Here is a 19062-nt window from a genome sequence, read left to right as displayed (position 1 = left end):
GATAAATTTGCCAACTCGCTTGTTTTTTTAAGCCAATCCCTGATTACCTTTTTATCGATTTTGTTTTTTTCGTGTAAATGGTCGACAGCACTTTCACCTTTCCAATAACCGCTCGGGCTATAATACAGTTTTTAAAGTTTATCCATCATTTATTATAATAATAATTTAAAAGGGCTTTATACATTAAATAGATGGCGTCAGCTGCTGTAATGATGGTTGGAGGTGCGATCATAAACGCCTTAGCTTTTTCGGGTTCAAACTTTTTATTTTCAAGTCTGAAGGATGATGGCAGCGAAGAGCGTAAGAGACACGATTTAGCGGAAGAACAACTCTCGCCCGCAAGAGATCAGTGGCAACGAGAACGAACGAAACGACTCCATTTTCTCAACGAACGTATCAGAAAGCAAAATGTTTCTAAACAAGCATTTTACAACGTTGACCAAGCGTTGCGTTACTACAACGAAATGACCGGAGAAAACGTCGAGTTACCCCGCGAACCCAAACTCGAAGATTTTTACGAGCCTAGCGACCAACAAATAGAAAAGAACTGGAAGGAACGCTATTGGTGGGTTTCTTGGCTTACAGATATCTTAAAATTTTTATAACTTGTATAAATAAATTAATGCGTATGGAAAAAAGCTCAATCCCGGCAGGCTATTAAAAATACCCAGATCCATCAAGGGTGAGAGAAAAGAGGTGGTCATTACCCACAATCCCTGTAGTATATCGGTGGGGCAAACGCTGAGGGTTAAGTTTCCTCAATTGGGTGTAGACGACGTGATCGTACCCGGCACTTGTAAACTAGCTTTCAATTTAGAACTCGAAGGTGGAGGCGACAACAATAGAACCATTTTTGGCAATTTGGCCAGAAATTTAGTCAGCGAAATCAGCGTCAGGCTTCAAGGTCACGAAATCGTGAGTTATCGTCACGCCGACGCGTATCACAACTTTAAAGACAATTTGCTCAACAGCTCGACAACTCGAAACATGGCGTACTCGGGCATAGAAAAAGCAAATGTGTCTTAACTAAGAACTTGGGCTCAAGATGCTAACGCGGGCGCCAACAACGGTAAAGATCAAGCTATCGCGGATGCCTATGGTAACAGATATTGTATTCCCCTAGACATTGACATACTAACTTCGCATCACCCCTTTTACACCAGGAGCTAATGAAATATCTATTTGATAAAATCCACTCGCTAGAAGTTAGATCCGTCAACAAATCGGACACGCTTTGGAATGTCAGCGTCAATCAACCCATCAGGAGTCTCAAGGGTATTTTGTTTTTGTTTAAAGATCCCACTGAGAAAAATCCGCAGCGATTGTATAATCCAAAACTAACCAAAACATCGGTGACTGTAGAAGGTAAACCCAATCAACTCTACAATCAAGGCATGTTTCAGTATCAACACTGGAACGAAATTATCAAGTTCTTTGGAGACAGTGATACCGAAAGCGGGCGCGGAGTAGCTAAAGACTTAAATTTGACGGGTTTTGACCTGCATATCTAAAAAAACAAGTACGGTCTGTGGCTCAATTTAAGAAGTAACGACGACAATTTCGCTCACGGATCCGGTAGGAAACTCCGAGACGGAGGAGGCATTACCATTCAATTTAACAGAGAAGCCGAAAGTCAATGTGACCTCACGATGTACGTATTTTTGGTCATGGATGCTCAATTGAACTTGGAAGACGGGAATTTTAAATCTCTGTTAAGTTAAAATGACACAACCGCATTGCGCTTTAATCGTCGGCAAAACAAATTCGGGTAAAACCAAATGGATTTTGGATCTGTTAGAGTCAGACTATAAAAATACATTTGAATTTAAAAATAAAACGTACATCGAAAGAAAGTGGATTCAAGCAGATCCCGAGGTATACCTCTGCGATCCGGAATTGTACAAGATGACGCTCAACGAAGCGATCGATTTTTACAGGAAAATATTCGAAGGTGTTGCTACGTTGTTTATCGTGGACGATTGCTCTTCGGATCAAGAGATTAAATATCGTAAAAAGACGTGCGCGCTAAGCAAAATGGCGTTTAGCGGAAGACACGTCAATCACAGCTGTTGGTTACTGACTCAAAAGTACAATAGCGTTTTAAAAGATTATATAGAAAATACGGCTTGGTTGGCGTTATTTTACTGTAAGGATAAAACATCGTTTGATCAAGCGTTAGACGAAAACGACGTCGTACCGATTGAAGAACGAGATTATATAAAACGACGTTTGAGAGATGTGAAATATGGTAAATTAGTAGTATACACCAAACCTCCAGTTAGTTACGAGCTACTTGAGTAGGGGTAAAAAATAAATTAACGCAAAAAGCTCTTCATAACGTTTTATTGTTATGAAGACCTTTTTGCGTTGAGAGTAAAACATTTGTTAGTTTTTGTTTGATTTTCTTTTAACGTTACAACTTTTACAAGCCAACACGCAATTACTTTTAACGTGCCCGATTGAGTTATCTAAGCGTTCTACCGTTGCCATATCGTCTCCAAAACAATCGTACTGTAGAACGACTCGGCAATCATCGTAATAGCAATGTTTGTAGTCTTCTGTAAGACCTCTTAAAAAATCGGTATCGACAAAAAGTTCTGGATTAAATCTATTTTTCTCTTTATCCTTTTTCCGACAACCCAAGATCCATCTCGAAATAGTAAAGTCTACAGCCTTACCATCATCACTCTTACATTCTCGACATTGCCCTTGGAAGCGGCTATGGTAACATACACGAGAACCGACGCAATCTTTACATTTGTTGCGTACTTTAGCGTGTGAACAGATACCAGAACCACCGCAGTCTTTACAATAGTAGCGGCGACGACCGTGTTTACAGATACTGGAACCACCGCAATCTTTACATAAGCAGCGTTGTCGATTATGTGGACTTTTTCTTTGTTTAATTTTACTTCTTCACTCAGCGCAGATTTTGTATTTCTCACCGTTTGGTTTGATGCTTAGATCGTCACTTTTACAAAACTTACAAACGTTTGATTGCGAGTAATATTTTTGATTCATTTTACTTCTACACTCATCACAGGTTTTGTATTTTTCACCGTTTGATATAATACAAAACGTTTCAGGATCACAAACCTTACGACATTTAACACAGGCGTTTGGAATTTGAATCTTTAGGACGTATATTTTATCCCAACAACTATGGCATGTCTTAGATGTTGACCCAACTCTTTTTATACGAAAAGAATCTTTTGTAAAATTTGGTGACAATGTATACATATGTTTTCCATGAGTTCTTTTTATTATAAAGTTATAAAAATATGTAAATTTTTTCTACATTTTGTCGTAACAAAATCAGCAAAATAATAGCAAACTACTGAGTTGTTTACAACTAACTACTGAGTTGTTTACAACTAACTACTGAACTAGCTTTATATTACATGATAGAAATATTCGAGTATTTGCAGTTTTTGGCTATTATCATCATATCGCTTAATCTATCGTTTACACCTACGAATACCTTCGCTTTTATAACAAAGTTGCAACAGTTACAACAAAATTAAATTCGTTTCTAATTAAATGGAGGACCTAAAACTTGCTTTAACGAACGAACAAGATCACAACGCAGAACATAAAGATCGTTTGTGCGGTGTCGTAGCAGCCTAAGTCTATTTTCGCGAGTGTTATCCGTTGTTACACCCGTACAAGTTTTAGGATATAACATCAGTATAGATTCTGAAGAAGAACTCGCTAGCTACGATAATCACAACAAAACATTTGAAATTTAACAAACCTAATATAATAAATGGAAGATTAGAAAGCAGCGACAGCAACGCCAGCGGCTCAACCTGCAGAGACAGAGACGCCCCAACCGATAAAAACAACGTCATCACCGACGGTAACGAAAGTGACCAAGACTAAAAATCCTAAACGAATACAGCAGGGTAAAGCTTTAGCCGAGCACAATAGACAGATGAAATTAAAATTAGCAAAAATGGATGTAACATCGGACGATAATTCGAGCTCACCAGACTACAACTCTTGGGCGATTGTGGGGTGCTATAGCGTCGATAATAGGAGTGGGGTTGCTGGTATTAAAAAGTAAGACAACTGCGCCGGTGGTACAGCCAGTGCCGGTAGTAACGCAACCCACTACACCCAGCGCCCCCAAAACGCTAGACATGGAATAAAAACAATAATTTTTAAATTGTTATATTAAAAACGATGAGTAACTTTGACAACAACGGAAAAGCTAATACGATTTACCACGGAGCCGTCATATCGGGTCTTTCGATGGGATACGCCATGGTAGGAAATAAACTACTCAAAATGAAAGCGTCGGATCTAGACAAACTAAGCGTAGAAGATGCGGGTAAATTGACGGTTATTATAAGTGGAGCTCTTGCCACGCAAAATTGGTTGGTGGCCCAGGGTATACTACCGGGCAGTATAATCAAAACGGCATAATTTAAATAGGTTTATTAAATAAATGGCTGAGGGAGGATTTGACTTTGACCCCGTTGATGATTACGATTACGATGATGATTACGACGACGATGATGATGATGTAGCAGAGACCAATCTAGATGACGACTTTGATACTCCTGATACAACCGTTTACCGACATAGATGACGTTTTAGATCACGGAAGAAGCATGGTCACTAATGGTCGCGTTGATGAGTTTTACGATACTTATAACATATACAATAAACCAATATCTCCGAGATACGAAAAATTTATTCTCAAAACAGACGGTTTATTTTATGACACTGGTAAAGACTTAGTAAGGTTAACGGATCAAAGAAACCCAGACAAATTTTTGACTTTGAGGTCTGTAAAGAAAAATTAAAGAAAGATGAGTTTAAACGGTTTAAACCCAGAGTCACCGATTAGGTAACCGAGATTATAGACGATTTAGAACAAGACACCGGCGCTCAAACTGAAGGATTGAATTACAGAGAACTCCAGGGTTTAGATAAAAGTCTTCAGACGTTGAGACGTAACCTAGAACTTAATTTAGTGCGTCTCACAGAACTATACCGAGAGATTGCAGCCACGAGACAAGAACTCGACAAATCTCACAGCGAAGAGGGTCGACGAGAGTTAAACGATAAATTGAGCGACTTGAACGTTGAAAGATCCGCCAGATTAGAAGCCGCAAAAGCTAACAAACGAGGGCTCAAAAGTCAGATCGCTAGAATCAAAGAAACGATTAATAAAATATTAGGCGACAACACGACTCTGGCGGAAATGATTAGAACTCTGTTTAGAGAACAAGGTGTGACCGTAGTGAGTATTTTAGCCGCTTTTAGTTTGGCCATCAGCACGATAGTGAGTAGCATCGTGGCTGGCGTGAGAGGTGTGGGTGTCCCAACCACACCATCGCCGACACCAACACCAACACCAAAAGGCGGAGAGTGGATTTCAAAACAACTCGCTAATTTTGCATCTGCTCTTAAAAAACTCGGATCGAGCGCGTTGGGTGCTCTGCCCGGTATCATAGGCAGCGTACTAAGTTGGATATTTAACGCGCTGAGTAAGTCCGTATCGTGGTTGGCCGAACACGTGTGGGCTTTATTTTTGGGTGTGGGAGCCTTGGTGTTTGCGTACCTGCAAAAACGATGGTAGTAATAGTTGTAATCAAGTTTAAAAACAACAACAAAAAATAAGCCTTACCAGCACAAAGTTGGTAAGGCTTATTTTCTTTGAGCTTAGAGTGTGACTTATTGCCTCGTAAGCCAAAATACCCCTACCAACGATAGCTAACATTCCTACCGTCAACGATAATTTTTCGTCTTGGTGAGTTTGTAGTTTCGTGGGTTCTTGGGTTAAAATGTTGGTGATGAAGTTGGTGCTGGTGTAGGTGTTGGTGATACAATATCGTTTGTCATAGGCTCTGGGGTGTTGGTGGCCCGACGTCATCGGTGTCATCAGAAGAGTCGTCCGGTTGACGTTGTGGGTTTAAATCTAACACCAAACCAGTTTTCATACTCTGGGTAGCGATTTGAAGATTGTTGTTATAGCCGTCGTGCGTTCCAACCCTCAAGTTCATATCCGATGGAATTAAATACAACCCCGGTTTCACGACAAAACTTAAAGGCGTTCTGGCATACTGCAATGAGTCTTGAAATTGATTGATACTCGTTTCCATGTCGTCTTCTGCATTGATGATATCTTCAACGATGACGTTAAATTGTCTCTGAGCATCTAATCCGTTGCCCGGTGTTAATACGCTCGTTTCTGTTTGAGCCTGCGCACCGAGTAAAGCGTGCACATAAGACCTGATCGATTCGTTGATCTTTATGATTCCCACAGAGGTAAACGAACTTTTGGCGGGTATAAAATCTAACCAAGCCATTTTGATGATGTCGTCTTGTTCGAGATAACCCTTCCAATGCTTCGATTGTATCTGCTTTTTAAACGACTTAAAATCACTCATTATTTTAGTTTCAGTTTTAATATAAAAAGACTAAAATAAATGCATTCGTTTCACTTGTTTCAAAATGAGCAGACGTTTAAATTAGAAGACGTTGTAGATAATCTAAACGGTCAAAAATCTATACGCGTAAAAAGGGTGATGTTTAACTCCGGATATTTTAATATTTCCAGCGCCACGGAGATTGATTGGTATACGCAAATAGACGGACAACCAGCTAAAAGACGTGATGACTCTATAAGACCCAGTGAACTCGACCCAGATGCGGTGATAAGAACGGATAGAGATTTTATCGCGCAATTGGTACCCGAGTACCCCTACGACTTTTAATTAACGACGAAAATGATTTTAATAGAGTTATAAACGACCTTATAGAAGCGTACGAAGAAGATAGACTAGACTCTGCTTAGAATCGATCCAGGAAAAAACAAATCAAAGAAGTAACGAACTTGTGTACAATAAAAAACGAGAAGCTTCCCTAAACAGTGTTGAACGCAATACGCTTATATTTTTATTAAGAAATTTATATGAAAGATACCATCAAGTCTCTGAAGGTAAAAAGATAGCGCTAGAATATATCGAAGGTATAATAAGCAAACCTAGGGTGGGAACAATTAGAGAGGCTAGTGTAACAATACGGGGAAGTCTTATCGTGTCGGGTGATGATTTAGATTTTATTTCTCCGAGTCATTTAGCCGGTTCGGTCACCATACCACCAGGGTGGTATGACGTCGATTAGTTCGATTTCATTTTAAATTCTATACCCGGGGTAAGTTTTCGAATATTTAGAGAATCTAAAAAAGTGACGTTGGTGGTAACCGACGTGAAACTCAAATTGCGTTTAAACAGAGAAGTTTCTCGATTACTCAATTTACCCAAAGGAAGAATGGTACCCAAAGTGGTGTATATGGGGTCTTACAACGTTAATCCGTTTAAATTTTTGTTTATTCGCTGCCCGCAATTAAGTACCAGTGAAAATTTCCTCGATGGTGGACCGTCTGATATCTTAAAAATCGTACCCGTGGGTACGCGCGAACCCGAGCCTGATAGAGTCGAGGATTTCCAAAAACTTAAAAACGGTATAATCGACAAACTGACATTTTCAATCATAGGTGTAAAAGGACAAATCAAGGGTGTGAGTATAATGATAGAGTTGGAGATCTTTTAATTTTAAAATCGTTTTATATTAAAAACATGAGTAATAATGTATTATATCCCGATATTTCTGGAGATGTACTCCGATTAATTAGTAACTAAGAAACAAAAGTATGCAGACTTAAAAAGATTGAAGAGATTCGATCTTTAATCTTGAAAGAGAGAGACCACCGAGAGCTCACTTATAAAAAAATAAAGAGAGTGATCGACACTATTAATTACGTAGAGCTAGGAGTCGAAGGATTGCGGGCTATAGCGGGGGCTGTCAGTATTCCCGCTCTCTTGGGTGTTATATCAGCCCCCGTTGGATTGGTGCTAGAAGGAACGTTTATAGGCGCTTTTGGTGTAGATATTCTGCTTAGAATCGCGTATAGCGATTATCCGCCAATCTGAAAAAGCACGACCAGATTAAAATATTAGCAGACTCCAACTTTAACATGATTGAAGAAAATGTGTCTCAAGCCATCAACGACGGAGATATATCGCACGAAGAGTTTATATTGATTACGAGAGAGCTCGCAAAATTTAACGAGCTTAAGCAAAAAATTAGAACAAAGACCAGCACAAAGCTTCAAAAAATTAAAAACGATACAGACTTTGAAAAAGAAGTTAAAAAACGGGTAGAAGAACAGCTGGCAAAGGAAAAAAAATCTTATCGAAAAACTTACAAGTTCGAATTCTTGGTAAATATACAGTATGAAAGCGATCCACCGTGTTATATCTCTATTTCACCTCTTAGGGCGTCATCCTCGGCCCCGCCTTAATTGTAGTGGTCATCGTATCTTTTTTTGTAGTGGTCATCGTATCTTTTTAAATTGACTATCCATTGACTGAACGTTTATCAGTCAACCTTACACAAAGCATTGACGTTAGGTTAAAACAATCAAGTGGCTCCCCGCGGGAGCCAGTCAACCTATATAAGATAAAACAATCAAGTGGCTCCCCGCGGGAGGCAGTCAACCTATATAAGATAAAACAATCAAGTGGCTCCCCGCGGGAGCCAGTCAACCTATATAAGATAAAACAATCAAGTGGCTCCCCGCGGGAGGCAGTCAACCTATATAAGATAAAACAATCAAGTGGCTCCCCGCGGGAGCCAGTCAACCTATATAAGATAAAACAATCAAGTGGCTCCCCGCGGGAGGCAGTCAACCTATATAAGATAAAACAATCAAGTGGCTCCCCGCGGGAGGCAGTCAACCTATATAAGATAAAACAATCAAGTGGCTCCCCGCGGGAGCCAGTCAACCTATATAAGATAAAACAATCAAGTGGCTCCCCGCGGGAGGCAGTCAACCTATATAAGATAAAACAATCAAGTGGCTCCCCGCGGGAGCCAGTCAACCTATATAAGATAAAACAATCAAGTGGCTCCCCGCGGGAGCCAGTCAACCTATATAAGATAAAACAATCAAGTGGCTCCCCGCGGGAGGCAGTCAACCTATATAAGATAAAACAATCAAGTGGCTCCCCGCGGGAGGCAGTCAACCTATATAAGATAAAACAATCAAGTGGCTCCCCGCGGGAGCCAGTCTAGCTATCCGTCTCTATGAAACGTTTATCCATGGTTGCTGGTTAATATTTACAAAAGGAAAAGTTTTTAGAGGGCGCTGTTTATAAATGGGGGAGAGTAAGGGTTTTGATATGGTACCTGACGTCAGATTTCTAAAAATATGCCGCGGGGGATTTCCCCTATATTTTTCCCCAACTTTTTTTAGAACCGAGAGCGGCGTGTCCAGGCTTGCCACAGATTTTTTCCATTTTAATCCGGTACCTGACGTCAGATTTCTAAAAATTTGCCGCGGGGGATTTCCCCAATATTTTTAGAAACGAGAGCGACGTGTCCAGGCTTGCCACAGATTTTTTTCCATTTTGATCCGGTGCCCCCACCTTCCCTACTACTAACCCACACCCTGCCCATCGAATTATTCCCAATTAACTTTCCAAAGACATCACATTGCAAACACATAATGTATATATTTTTGGGAACCCACGTGTCGGTGGACGTAACAGTTATTTTGATTTGTTGCATGCATTTTTTAAAAAATACATCAATATTGTAACTTTCCGTTTGAAGTTATATCAGATTGCTGGGAAGAAATTTTTTGTTTTCCACACAATACGCATTTATAACAATCAACCACGTTCCCATGGGTACGAGATCTTGCTGCGCCATGTTGTTTCCCATCATGCCTTGCGCGATTCAACCCCTGGATTTGTCTCATTTAAATGTGTCAAAATATGGCACATTATAATAAGGTTACAGTTTATCCAACCTCGTTCCCCATGGGTACGATCGTGCTGCGCCATGTTGTTTTCCATCATGCCTTGCGCGATTCAACCCCTGGATTTGTCTCATTTAAATGTGTCAAAATATGGCACATTATAATAAGGTTACAGTTTATCCAACCTCGTTCCCCATGGGTACGATCGTGCTGCGCCATGTTGTTTTCCATCATGCCTTGCGCGATTCAACCCCTGGATTTGTCTCATTTAAATGTGTCAAAATATGGCACATTATAATAAGGCTACAGTTTATCCAACCTCGTTCCCCATGGGTACGATTGTGCTGCGCCATGTTGTTTCCCATCATGCCTTGCGCGATCTTAACCCATGGAATTGTGTAATTTGAATGTGTCGACGCGCGAAGGCGCGCAACGCCATGTTGTTGGACAAGCGCATATCTATCCATGCACATTTTGTCCCACAACATGGCGTCGCGCACCTTCGCGCGTCAATTATCGAACGCGTCTGCAAGCGGTCTATTAGGCTGCAGTTTATCCGTTTTACGTGCCAACGCCATCTTAAAAATGTTAAAAGTTGTGATTTTAAAGAATCAATCCTTTCAAACAAAACGTTTGGACGTTGCGTTATTCAGCAAAGATTTGTATTAAATATACGTACCCCTTTCGTCCCTTTACAACCGAAGATACAGGTTTTTTTTTTAGCGAAAAACGAGGCTGCCATAATACATATCGTACAGGCATCGCGACTTTTGAATAACAATTGTTTTCGTACGTTACGTGCAAAGCACGCGAGCGTATTATGGGCGCGCCCGGCGTGTTAACTTCGAAATTCGCGCGCAGTACGCTGTGAATAGCCACTCAGCGTTATTTACGTCATCATCATGGCCAGGGGTTAGTGTAAGGAACGCGCACGCGCCCATGGAGTCGAGGCTGCGGCCAGGGGTTAGTGAAGGAACGCGCACGCGCCCATGGAGTCGAGGCTGGGTCTTCCTAGCAACAAACGTGAACGCCCATAATAGGTACATGTACTAAGCTCACCAAATCGAAAATCTTCTGAATATGCCTGGCTCCAGATGTGAGATATTGCCTCCTCTTAGTTTCCTGTAGACAATCATAGAACGACAAGATGGAGAAAATGCATTGCTGGGTTGGACAGAAATGGTATTTGAATTAGACACCGTCCCTTAGACTTGTATGTTTGCAAAGTGCACTCATGCGTTCATTAAATATTACATTCCGTATACCCCCAAATCTTGTTTCACGATACAATCTCACATTAAATTGTCTTGACCTAAGCTTTGGACAAACTTAGTATTTGATATTAATTAAACGTTTAAGACCATTTTCAAGTTTAATGTATACCTTAACACAATGTATCCAATCAGTCAAATTTTGCACGTTGTTTGTACTTCTTGTCCTCATTCAAATCTTTACATTGTCTTCTGTTATTGCGTCAGACTTTTTACTATGTCCTGAAGAGGAAATTAATGTTTCCAATTCAATTCAATTCTTCTTATTGTTTTTTAATGAGAAGAACCAATGACGGTATCAAAAAATAGAAGTTGATTTCAGCAGTAAAGTGTGCAAAATGTTTCTTTAATCAAACAAACTAGGAATTTTTCTTACAGACAGTTTGTTGTTTTGTGGATGCTTTTGATGGTTTCAAGATTCCAACCGCGAGAACACTCAACGCAAGGGCCGCACATACACTCAAGCGGGCAGCGCTCTGTTAACGGCACAAAAATAAAAGAGAATCAACACAATAGACCTTATTCACGACGAAGCCACTTTTGATCGTGTTCCCTGAATCTATTCTATAAATTGTAAACAGTTGAACGGGATGCTGCCAGACTATAAGATTGAAGTGCAGCTGGTCACAATTTTTTTTAATGTGGCTTGAAACATTACGTTATGTTCTGATGTATGTTAACGTGAAGATGCTTCCCTACGTGTCCACCCCCACCCCCAACCTAGTGTGTCCAGTGTAGGACTGCAGCTTCCTGGCTAGAATTGAACTTATTAGCCATCTGCGAACACACAACACCAACTAGTATGGAGATGTTGGCTGTCATCTTCGAATTTCGAAGGAAGAACTATTTATATATATGTAAGATGAAAAATTAAAGGACTCGTGACCGGACTACTGGGAACAAGGACTCGACTCAAAGGACTCGTGACCGGACTACATGGTGACTAGGGCCTGACTCAAAGGACTCGTGACCTGACTACTGGGAACTAGGACTCGACTCAAAGGATTCGTGATCGGACTACTGGGAACTAGGACTTGACTCAAAGGACTCGTGACCGGACTACTGGGAACTAGGACTTGACTCAAGGGACTCATGACCGGACTACTGGGAACAAGGACTTGACTCAAATGACTCGTGACCGGACTATTGGGAACTAGGTCTTGACTCAAAGGACGTGTGACCGGACTACTGGGAACTAGGACTTCACTCAAAGGACTCGTGACCGGACTACTGGTGACTAGGAATTGACTCAAAGGACTCGTGACCGGACTACATGGTGACTAGGTCTTGACTCAAAGGACTCGTGACCGGACTACTCGGAACTAGTACTTGACTCAAAGGACTTGTGACCAGACTTCTGGTGACTAGGAATTGACTCAAAGGACTCGTGACCGGACTACTGGGAACAAGGACTTGACCCAAAGGACTCATGACCGGACTACATGGTGACTAGGTCTTGACTCAAAGGACTCGTGACCGGAATACTGTTGACTAGGTCTTGACTCAAAGTACTCGTGACCGAACTACTGGGAACTAGGACTTGACTCAAAGGACTGGTGACCGGACTACTGAGAACTAGGTCTTGACTCAAAGGACTCGTGACCGGACTACTGAGAACTAGGACTTGACTCAAAGGACTCGTGACCGGACTACATGGTGACTAGGTCTTGACTCAAAGGACTCGTGACCGGAATACTGTTGACTAGGTCTTGACTCAAAGGACTCGTGACCGGACTACTGGGAATTAGGTCTTGACTCAAAGGACTCGTGACCGGACTACTGGGAACTAGGACTTGACTCAAAGGACTCGTGACCGGACTACTGGGAACTAGGTCTTGACTCAAAGGACTCGTGACCGGACTACTCGGAACTAGGACTTGACTCAAAGGACTTGTGACTGGACTACTGGGAACTAGGTCTTGACTCAAAGGACTCGGGACTGGACTACTCGGAACCAGGACTTAAGTCAAAGGACTCATGACCGGACTACTGGGAACTAGGTCTTGACTCAAAAAACTTGTGTCCGGACTACTGGGAACTAGGTCTTGACTCAAAGGACTCGTGATCGGACTACTCGGAACTAGGACTCGACTCAAAGGACTCGTGACCGGACTACTGGGAACAAGAACTTGACTCAAAGGACTCGAGACCGGACCTCGTATTCGTGCCCCCTCGGTTTCTGCTGAAATGATACGTCCAATAGATAGGAGCAGACATGTGATAATGCCTGCTATCATCGTTTTAATTGGGATTTAAAATGAATCCACAGTAAAATGACATTGGATTTAGCTGAATGGTACAGTGTATTGTTCAAAGATTAAAGGATAGTTCCTATAGGCCTACATCTCGTCGAGTTAGAGCAAATGGAACGTGAACTTCTGGGAAATCTTTAGTAAGCGGTTTCAGTTTTGGAGACAGTAAGATTACCATTTCTGGAGACTTCCGATGATGAGAACTCATCCCATGCACTACTTGATGAACTTGCACTAATTGATGAACTTGATGAGGACTGTGCAGAAGTAAAGGCACACAGCATGAAAGCAATGGTAGCCAGCAGAGTCAACGATGAACAACCCCAGGCCATGGTGATGAAGCTGTGTTGTCAATTATCACTGAAAGTGACAAAATTAAATTTTCCTTCGAATACGACCATTTACATACAACAGATCAACTTGACTGAATAGAGTGATTGAACATTATTAGTAAATTGATGCCATGCTTGTTTAATGATAGTCACGTTATGTTTAAACTTGTAGATCAGAATTATCATGCGATGGAACTTAATTTAGAGTAGGGGGAGATCAGACTAGTGGCGCACCCAGAATTTGGCCTAACAAATTTTTCAAAAAAAATGTTGCCCAAAATTTGTAGCCGAACACATTTTTTTTTCGGGGGGAAGGACTATTTTGACGTTAGTGGCGTCATTTACACCCCTATTTTACTACTCGAAAATAGGCCACACAGTCATACTTATCACCACGGTCATATCGTGGGACTAGAAAAAAATGACCCCCCCATAAAAATTTACAACCTCTTGGGTACTTGGTACTCCCAACGGATGACAGCCATCTTGGCTATTTCAAAATGGCCACCATTTCGGACCTAATTTGTATCATAACTTCGGACCTGTTTGTCATATGAAGTCCATTTTGGTGGCAAACCCTATGTTTTCAATACCAAGGAACCCAGGTAAATCAAATTTAACGGGGTAGTCCCAATGGATGGCAGCCATCTTGGATACTTCAAAGTAACCGCCATCTTGGATTTCATTTCAATAATAACGTGCGTTGCACCTGAATGTCGTATGAAGTCCATTTTGGTGGCAAACCCTATGTTTCTGATGCCAAGGAACCCAGGTAAATCAAATTTGACGGGGTAGTCCCAAGGGATGGCAGCCATCTTGGATACTTAAAAATAACCGCCATCTTAGATTTCCTTTTAATAATAACGTACATTATTGACGAGGTATCTCCAATGGATGGCAGCCATCTTGGATATTTCAGAATGAGCGCCATTTTGCAGTTCAGTTTTTAAAGGGTCTCAATAGCACGGTGACAATGAATTGACCATTCGTACCCCGTAAACATACCTAAGTTGGGTTCCTTGTATCAAAAACGTAGGGTTTGCCACCAAAATGGACTTCATGTGACAATCAGGTCTGAAGTTATGATTCAAATTAGGTCCGAAACAACCTCGTGCCCCGTGGGTACGATCTTGCAGCGCCATGTTGTTTCCCATCATGCCTTGCGCGATCGTAACCCCTGGAATTGTGTAATTTAAATATACCAAAATACGGTATATTCGGTATATTATAATTAGGGCTGCAGTTTATTCGTTTTACGTGCTGACGCCATCTTTAAAATGTTAAAAGTTGACAAGTATTAAATGTACGTACCCCTTTCGTGCCTTTACAACCACAGATACAGGAGTTTTTTTTAGCAAAAAAAGCGGCTGACATAATCCATATCGTACAGGCATCGCCACTTTTGAATCAATTTTTTTTTTTCGTACGTGACGTTACGTGCAAAGTTAAGCACGCGAGCGCGAGCGCATTACGGGCGCGCCCGGCGTGCAATCTTCGAAATGCCCGCGCAGGACGCTGTGAATAGCCATTCAGCGTCATTTACGTCATCATCACAGCCAGGGGTTAGTGTAAGGAACGAGCACGCGCCCCTGGAGTCGAGGCTGGGTCCGAAATGGACGCCATTTCGAAATCCACGATGGCCGCCACAAGGTAGACGGAAAAAAATGTTACCAATGGATTTCTGGCTAAGGAAGGTAAACCCTATCCAAATATGACGAAACGTCCTTCAATTAAAGCAAAAATGCTGACATGTACTTCAAAAACAAAATGAAGGCCGAGGTACGATACTTAAAAAATGGAAAATGTAGGTTTCCTTCGTAACTTCCGCCCAGTTTGAGGGCGGTGGGTACGAGCAAAAATTTAGATCACGAAGGTACGGAAGTGTATTTAGGACATGACCAAAAAAAAAAAATTTCCGGCCTTCTATTTCGCCTGGGCAGATTACTATTTCGCCCGGGCGGATTACTAATTCGCCCAGGCGAATAACTATTTCACCCGGGCGGATTACTTTTTCGCCCAGGCGGATTACTAATTCGCCCGGGCGAATAACTATTTCGACCGGACGGATTACTAATTCGCCCGGGCGAATTAGTAGTCTGCCCGGCCGGGAGAATTAGTACTCTGCCCGGGCGAATTAGTAATTCGCCCAGGCGGAATAGTAATCCGCCCGGGCGAAATACCAATCCGTCAGGGCGAAATATTAATCCGCCAGGGCGAAATATTAATCCGCCCGGGTGAAATAGTAATCCACCCGGGCGAAGTAGTGGGCCTAAAACATATTTTCGGTCATGTCCTAAATACGCTTCCGTACGAAGGCAACCAACACAGCCCATACGGTACCACACCGCGTTCCGCGTGGTATCATCGACGCGCGGACTGCCATGTTGACGCCGGACACGTATGTTTCAGCCCCATAGACCGCTTGCAGACGCGTTCGATAATCAACGCGCGAAGGCGCGCGACGCCATGTTGTGGGACAGGCGTATATCAATTCACGCACATTTTGTCCCATAACATGGCGTCGCTCACCTTAGCGCGTCAATTATCGAACGCGTCTGCAAGCGGTCTATAGACCGTGCGTGCATTTAGTTCGTCTTCTCACGCATGCACAATGGTTTCCTCCGCGTCGTCGGCTTGCAAACAGCGGAAGCAGACGACGCACTTAACGATTGTCTGGTTTTCATGTGTTAAAATGTATCCTTCTCAAACGTACTTAAAAGATGATTCAAACCAAAAGTTATCAGTAGACCAAGTGAACAAAGATATAAATTGTCTCTACAGTGTGGTAACGGCGCTAAAAACCTTTTAAAATATAAAAAAAACCCAATAATTATGGACAAAAAACGTACAAAATGAAAAGAAAAAAAATCTTTCGCTTTTGACTTTGGTTTACACATTTTGACAATTTTCCGGGTTTACCTTAGATCAGCCGTAGTACCATCGGAAAGAATGATAGATTATTATCATTTTACAGGTGATTTAATGTAAGAAGGAAACCTGTAGCTTATAAAAATCGTCATTTTTCGAGTAAACCCATTTTGAAAGCTTCGTGCACAAATACACTGGTCCCAGTGCCCTCTGTGATCGTACTTGCATTTCAGGGGCGGGAACCAGTCAGTTGTAAATCGTTTCAGTTAAATGTTATACAAATATTGAGTGGCTCAGCGTGGAATGGGAGGAATATTATCGCAAGGTAAAATCTGGACTTTTCCATTTCTCGAGGCGAAGCCGAGTGAAATGGAAAGTCCAGATTTTACCGAGCGATAATATTCCTCCCATTTCACAATTTAAAGCCACTCAATATTTGTTTTATATAACTGACATATAGATCCTTGTCATTTGATATATTTGAAATTTTATTTCAATACAAACCTGGAGAAAAATGTATTTGTCTCTTCCAATCCACCCCTTCACGAAAATGTTTGAAGCCAACGCTGTAGCGCTGGTTCTTTGGAACAATACGCGGTACGCGCAACGCTGAACGCGCACACCAGCATGTATTTGCACACAAATATCGCGTCATGATCCTAACTGTTGAATAGTATACAAATATTGAATGCTTCGAGTGGTGTAATAAAACTAGCCTCCCGAGGTGATCCATGGACATTCTATTTTCCCGAGGCGAAGCCGAGGGAAAATAGAATGCTCCATGGATCACCAAGGGAGGCTAGTTTTACTTCACCACGAGATAAAGCATTCAATATTTGTTTTATAACACTTCACCCACAGATTCTGCTTGATTTTAATATTTTAAATTATTTAAATCTGAACACAGTTGAAATAAACTTCAATTTCAATACAAATTTGGTGGAAAATGTATTTCTCTCTTAAAAACTACACCTTCACGAAATGTTTGAATCCAAGTCTGCGGCGCGCTCTCTTTGGAATAATACGCGCTACGCACAACGCGCAACGCGCACACCAGCATGCATTTGCACACAAATACCGCGCCGTGGAAATAGTACTTTGGTTGCTAATGGTATAGTACTTTGGTTGCTATGCGCATAGTACTTTTGGCCGTGCACAGAAAGATAGCAAAATTAGGAAGTAACATGTGACTCGCTCTCGGCCAATCAAGACACAGAATCTGTGGGTGAGGTGTTATAATATTTCCCATTCCCCATGGGCGGATAGTACTTTTTGAGCTGCGGCATGAATGGGAGCAATAACGAATGCCACGTGATGTGAGCTCCACCAATCAAATGACAAGGATCTGTATGTCGGTTATATAAATACATTTATTTGCCAACGCGTCGAAAGATCACAAACGGAGCGCCGCGCACGGCGCGTGGCTAGCCATGTTTACGGTACGGGCCAGATTCCCGCAGGGTCTGTGTACAGGTACGTGCACACTAACGTTACATTCAACGAAAAAACGTATAACGTGAGACCTTACTTTTCTCATTGAAACGGTTTCCGACTTAAATGATATTTAAACATCGCACTTTCCATGGCATCTTTTACCATTTTTCAGTGAAGACAAGTTTACAATTACTCGGCAAAACTGAAAAATTATCCCATAAACTGTCGCCTGTTTTGAGTTTGTGACCCAATATTTTCGTACTACACGACACGGAAAAACAAAAAAAATGCATCAAATACTCTCTTTTTTTTTTGCGCTAAGGTTTGCAAAAGTGACTTTGATTGCCTTAAATTCCTGTCCACGTGGAAAGAAAAATTTATCAAAGTTCTTCAAGCGTGATGTTGACCGATACTTCAGTGGGTCAAACTGCGACCGCAGGCATCCATGTTTGCTGATTATCAGTATTTCATATTTTGAGTGCGCATGCGCGCAAACTAAATGAGCGGCTGAAACATACGTGCGGGGCTAGCTACGGTGTCAACCACGGGTGACGAAGAGAGGCTCGGACCGCATGCATGGGTATATGACGCAGTGAAGGATCTAACAGCGCGCGGTGTGGGCCGAGGCGGAAGTTCTACGTGACCTCAGAAACGGAGATATTACCACTACGAGTTGAACCCGCTGAAGGCCACTTAAAAACAGTGTTTGAACACTCGGTATACATTTTAATTTTACGACGGTGGGGCTGGCAAGGCGTGGCGAGCGACCGCCGAACTTTTAGCAAAAACGCTGTCTGAACATAACCTCATCAGAAAATTTTTTAAAAAAAGAGAGTTTAACCTCATTCAAAAACTGGAAACATAAACTTAACTATGGAGGAAGGATGTTAATCGCTTTTGGTCCTTTGCAGCCCCTCCCCTATAGACCACGGCAAATTCTATTTCGCGTAAACAGATCGATTTGCTGATTAATTAGGCAAGACTACCACTGATTTACTGACCCCGCCTCTTGAACTCCTGGATTTTGACCAATCAGCGGGCGCTTTCTATATCGAGTCTTCGGTCATTCACCCGTTGCGCGTCACAGACAATGGATTAAAAAAAAACGTGTCACGCGCTCTGTATCA

The 19062-nt window shown here is 41.8% G+C and overlaps 1 protein-coding gene across 1 annotated transcript in view; it reads right to left on the bottom strand.

Annotated features, from left to right (window-relative positions):
- Window positions 1-13655, bottom strand: part of LOC119733919 (leucine-rich repeat-containing protein 15-like) — a 33643-nt gene extending 19988 nt beyond the window's left edge. The window contains exons 1-3 of the mRNA XM_038207282.1: window positions 13477-13655; window positions 11426-11525; window positions 10838-10900 (exon numbers count right to left, since the gene is read on the bottom strand). Of these exons, the coding sequence (XP_038063210.1) occupies window positions 10838-10900; window positions 11426-11525; window positions 13477-13633 (320 nt within the window). The 5' untranslated portion in view covers window positions 13634-13655. The remainder of the gene's footprint in view (window positions 1-10837; window positions 10901-11425; window positions 11526-13476) is intronic.
- Between the last annotated feature and the right edge of the window lie 5407 nt (window positions 13656-19062).

Source organism: Patiria miniata, unplaced genomic scaffold, assembly GCF_015706575.1.
Source record: "Patiria miniata isolate m_02_andy unplaced genomic scaffold, ASM1570657v1 HiC_scaffold_26, whole genome shotgun sequence".
Lineage (NCBI taxonomy): Eukaryota > Metazoa > Echinodermata > Asteroidea > Valvatida > Asterinidae > Patiria > Patiria miniata.
Note: the sequence above shows the minus strand (reverse complement) of the source record. Positions and strands in the feature narration are given on the sequence as shown.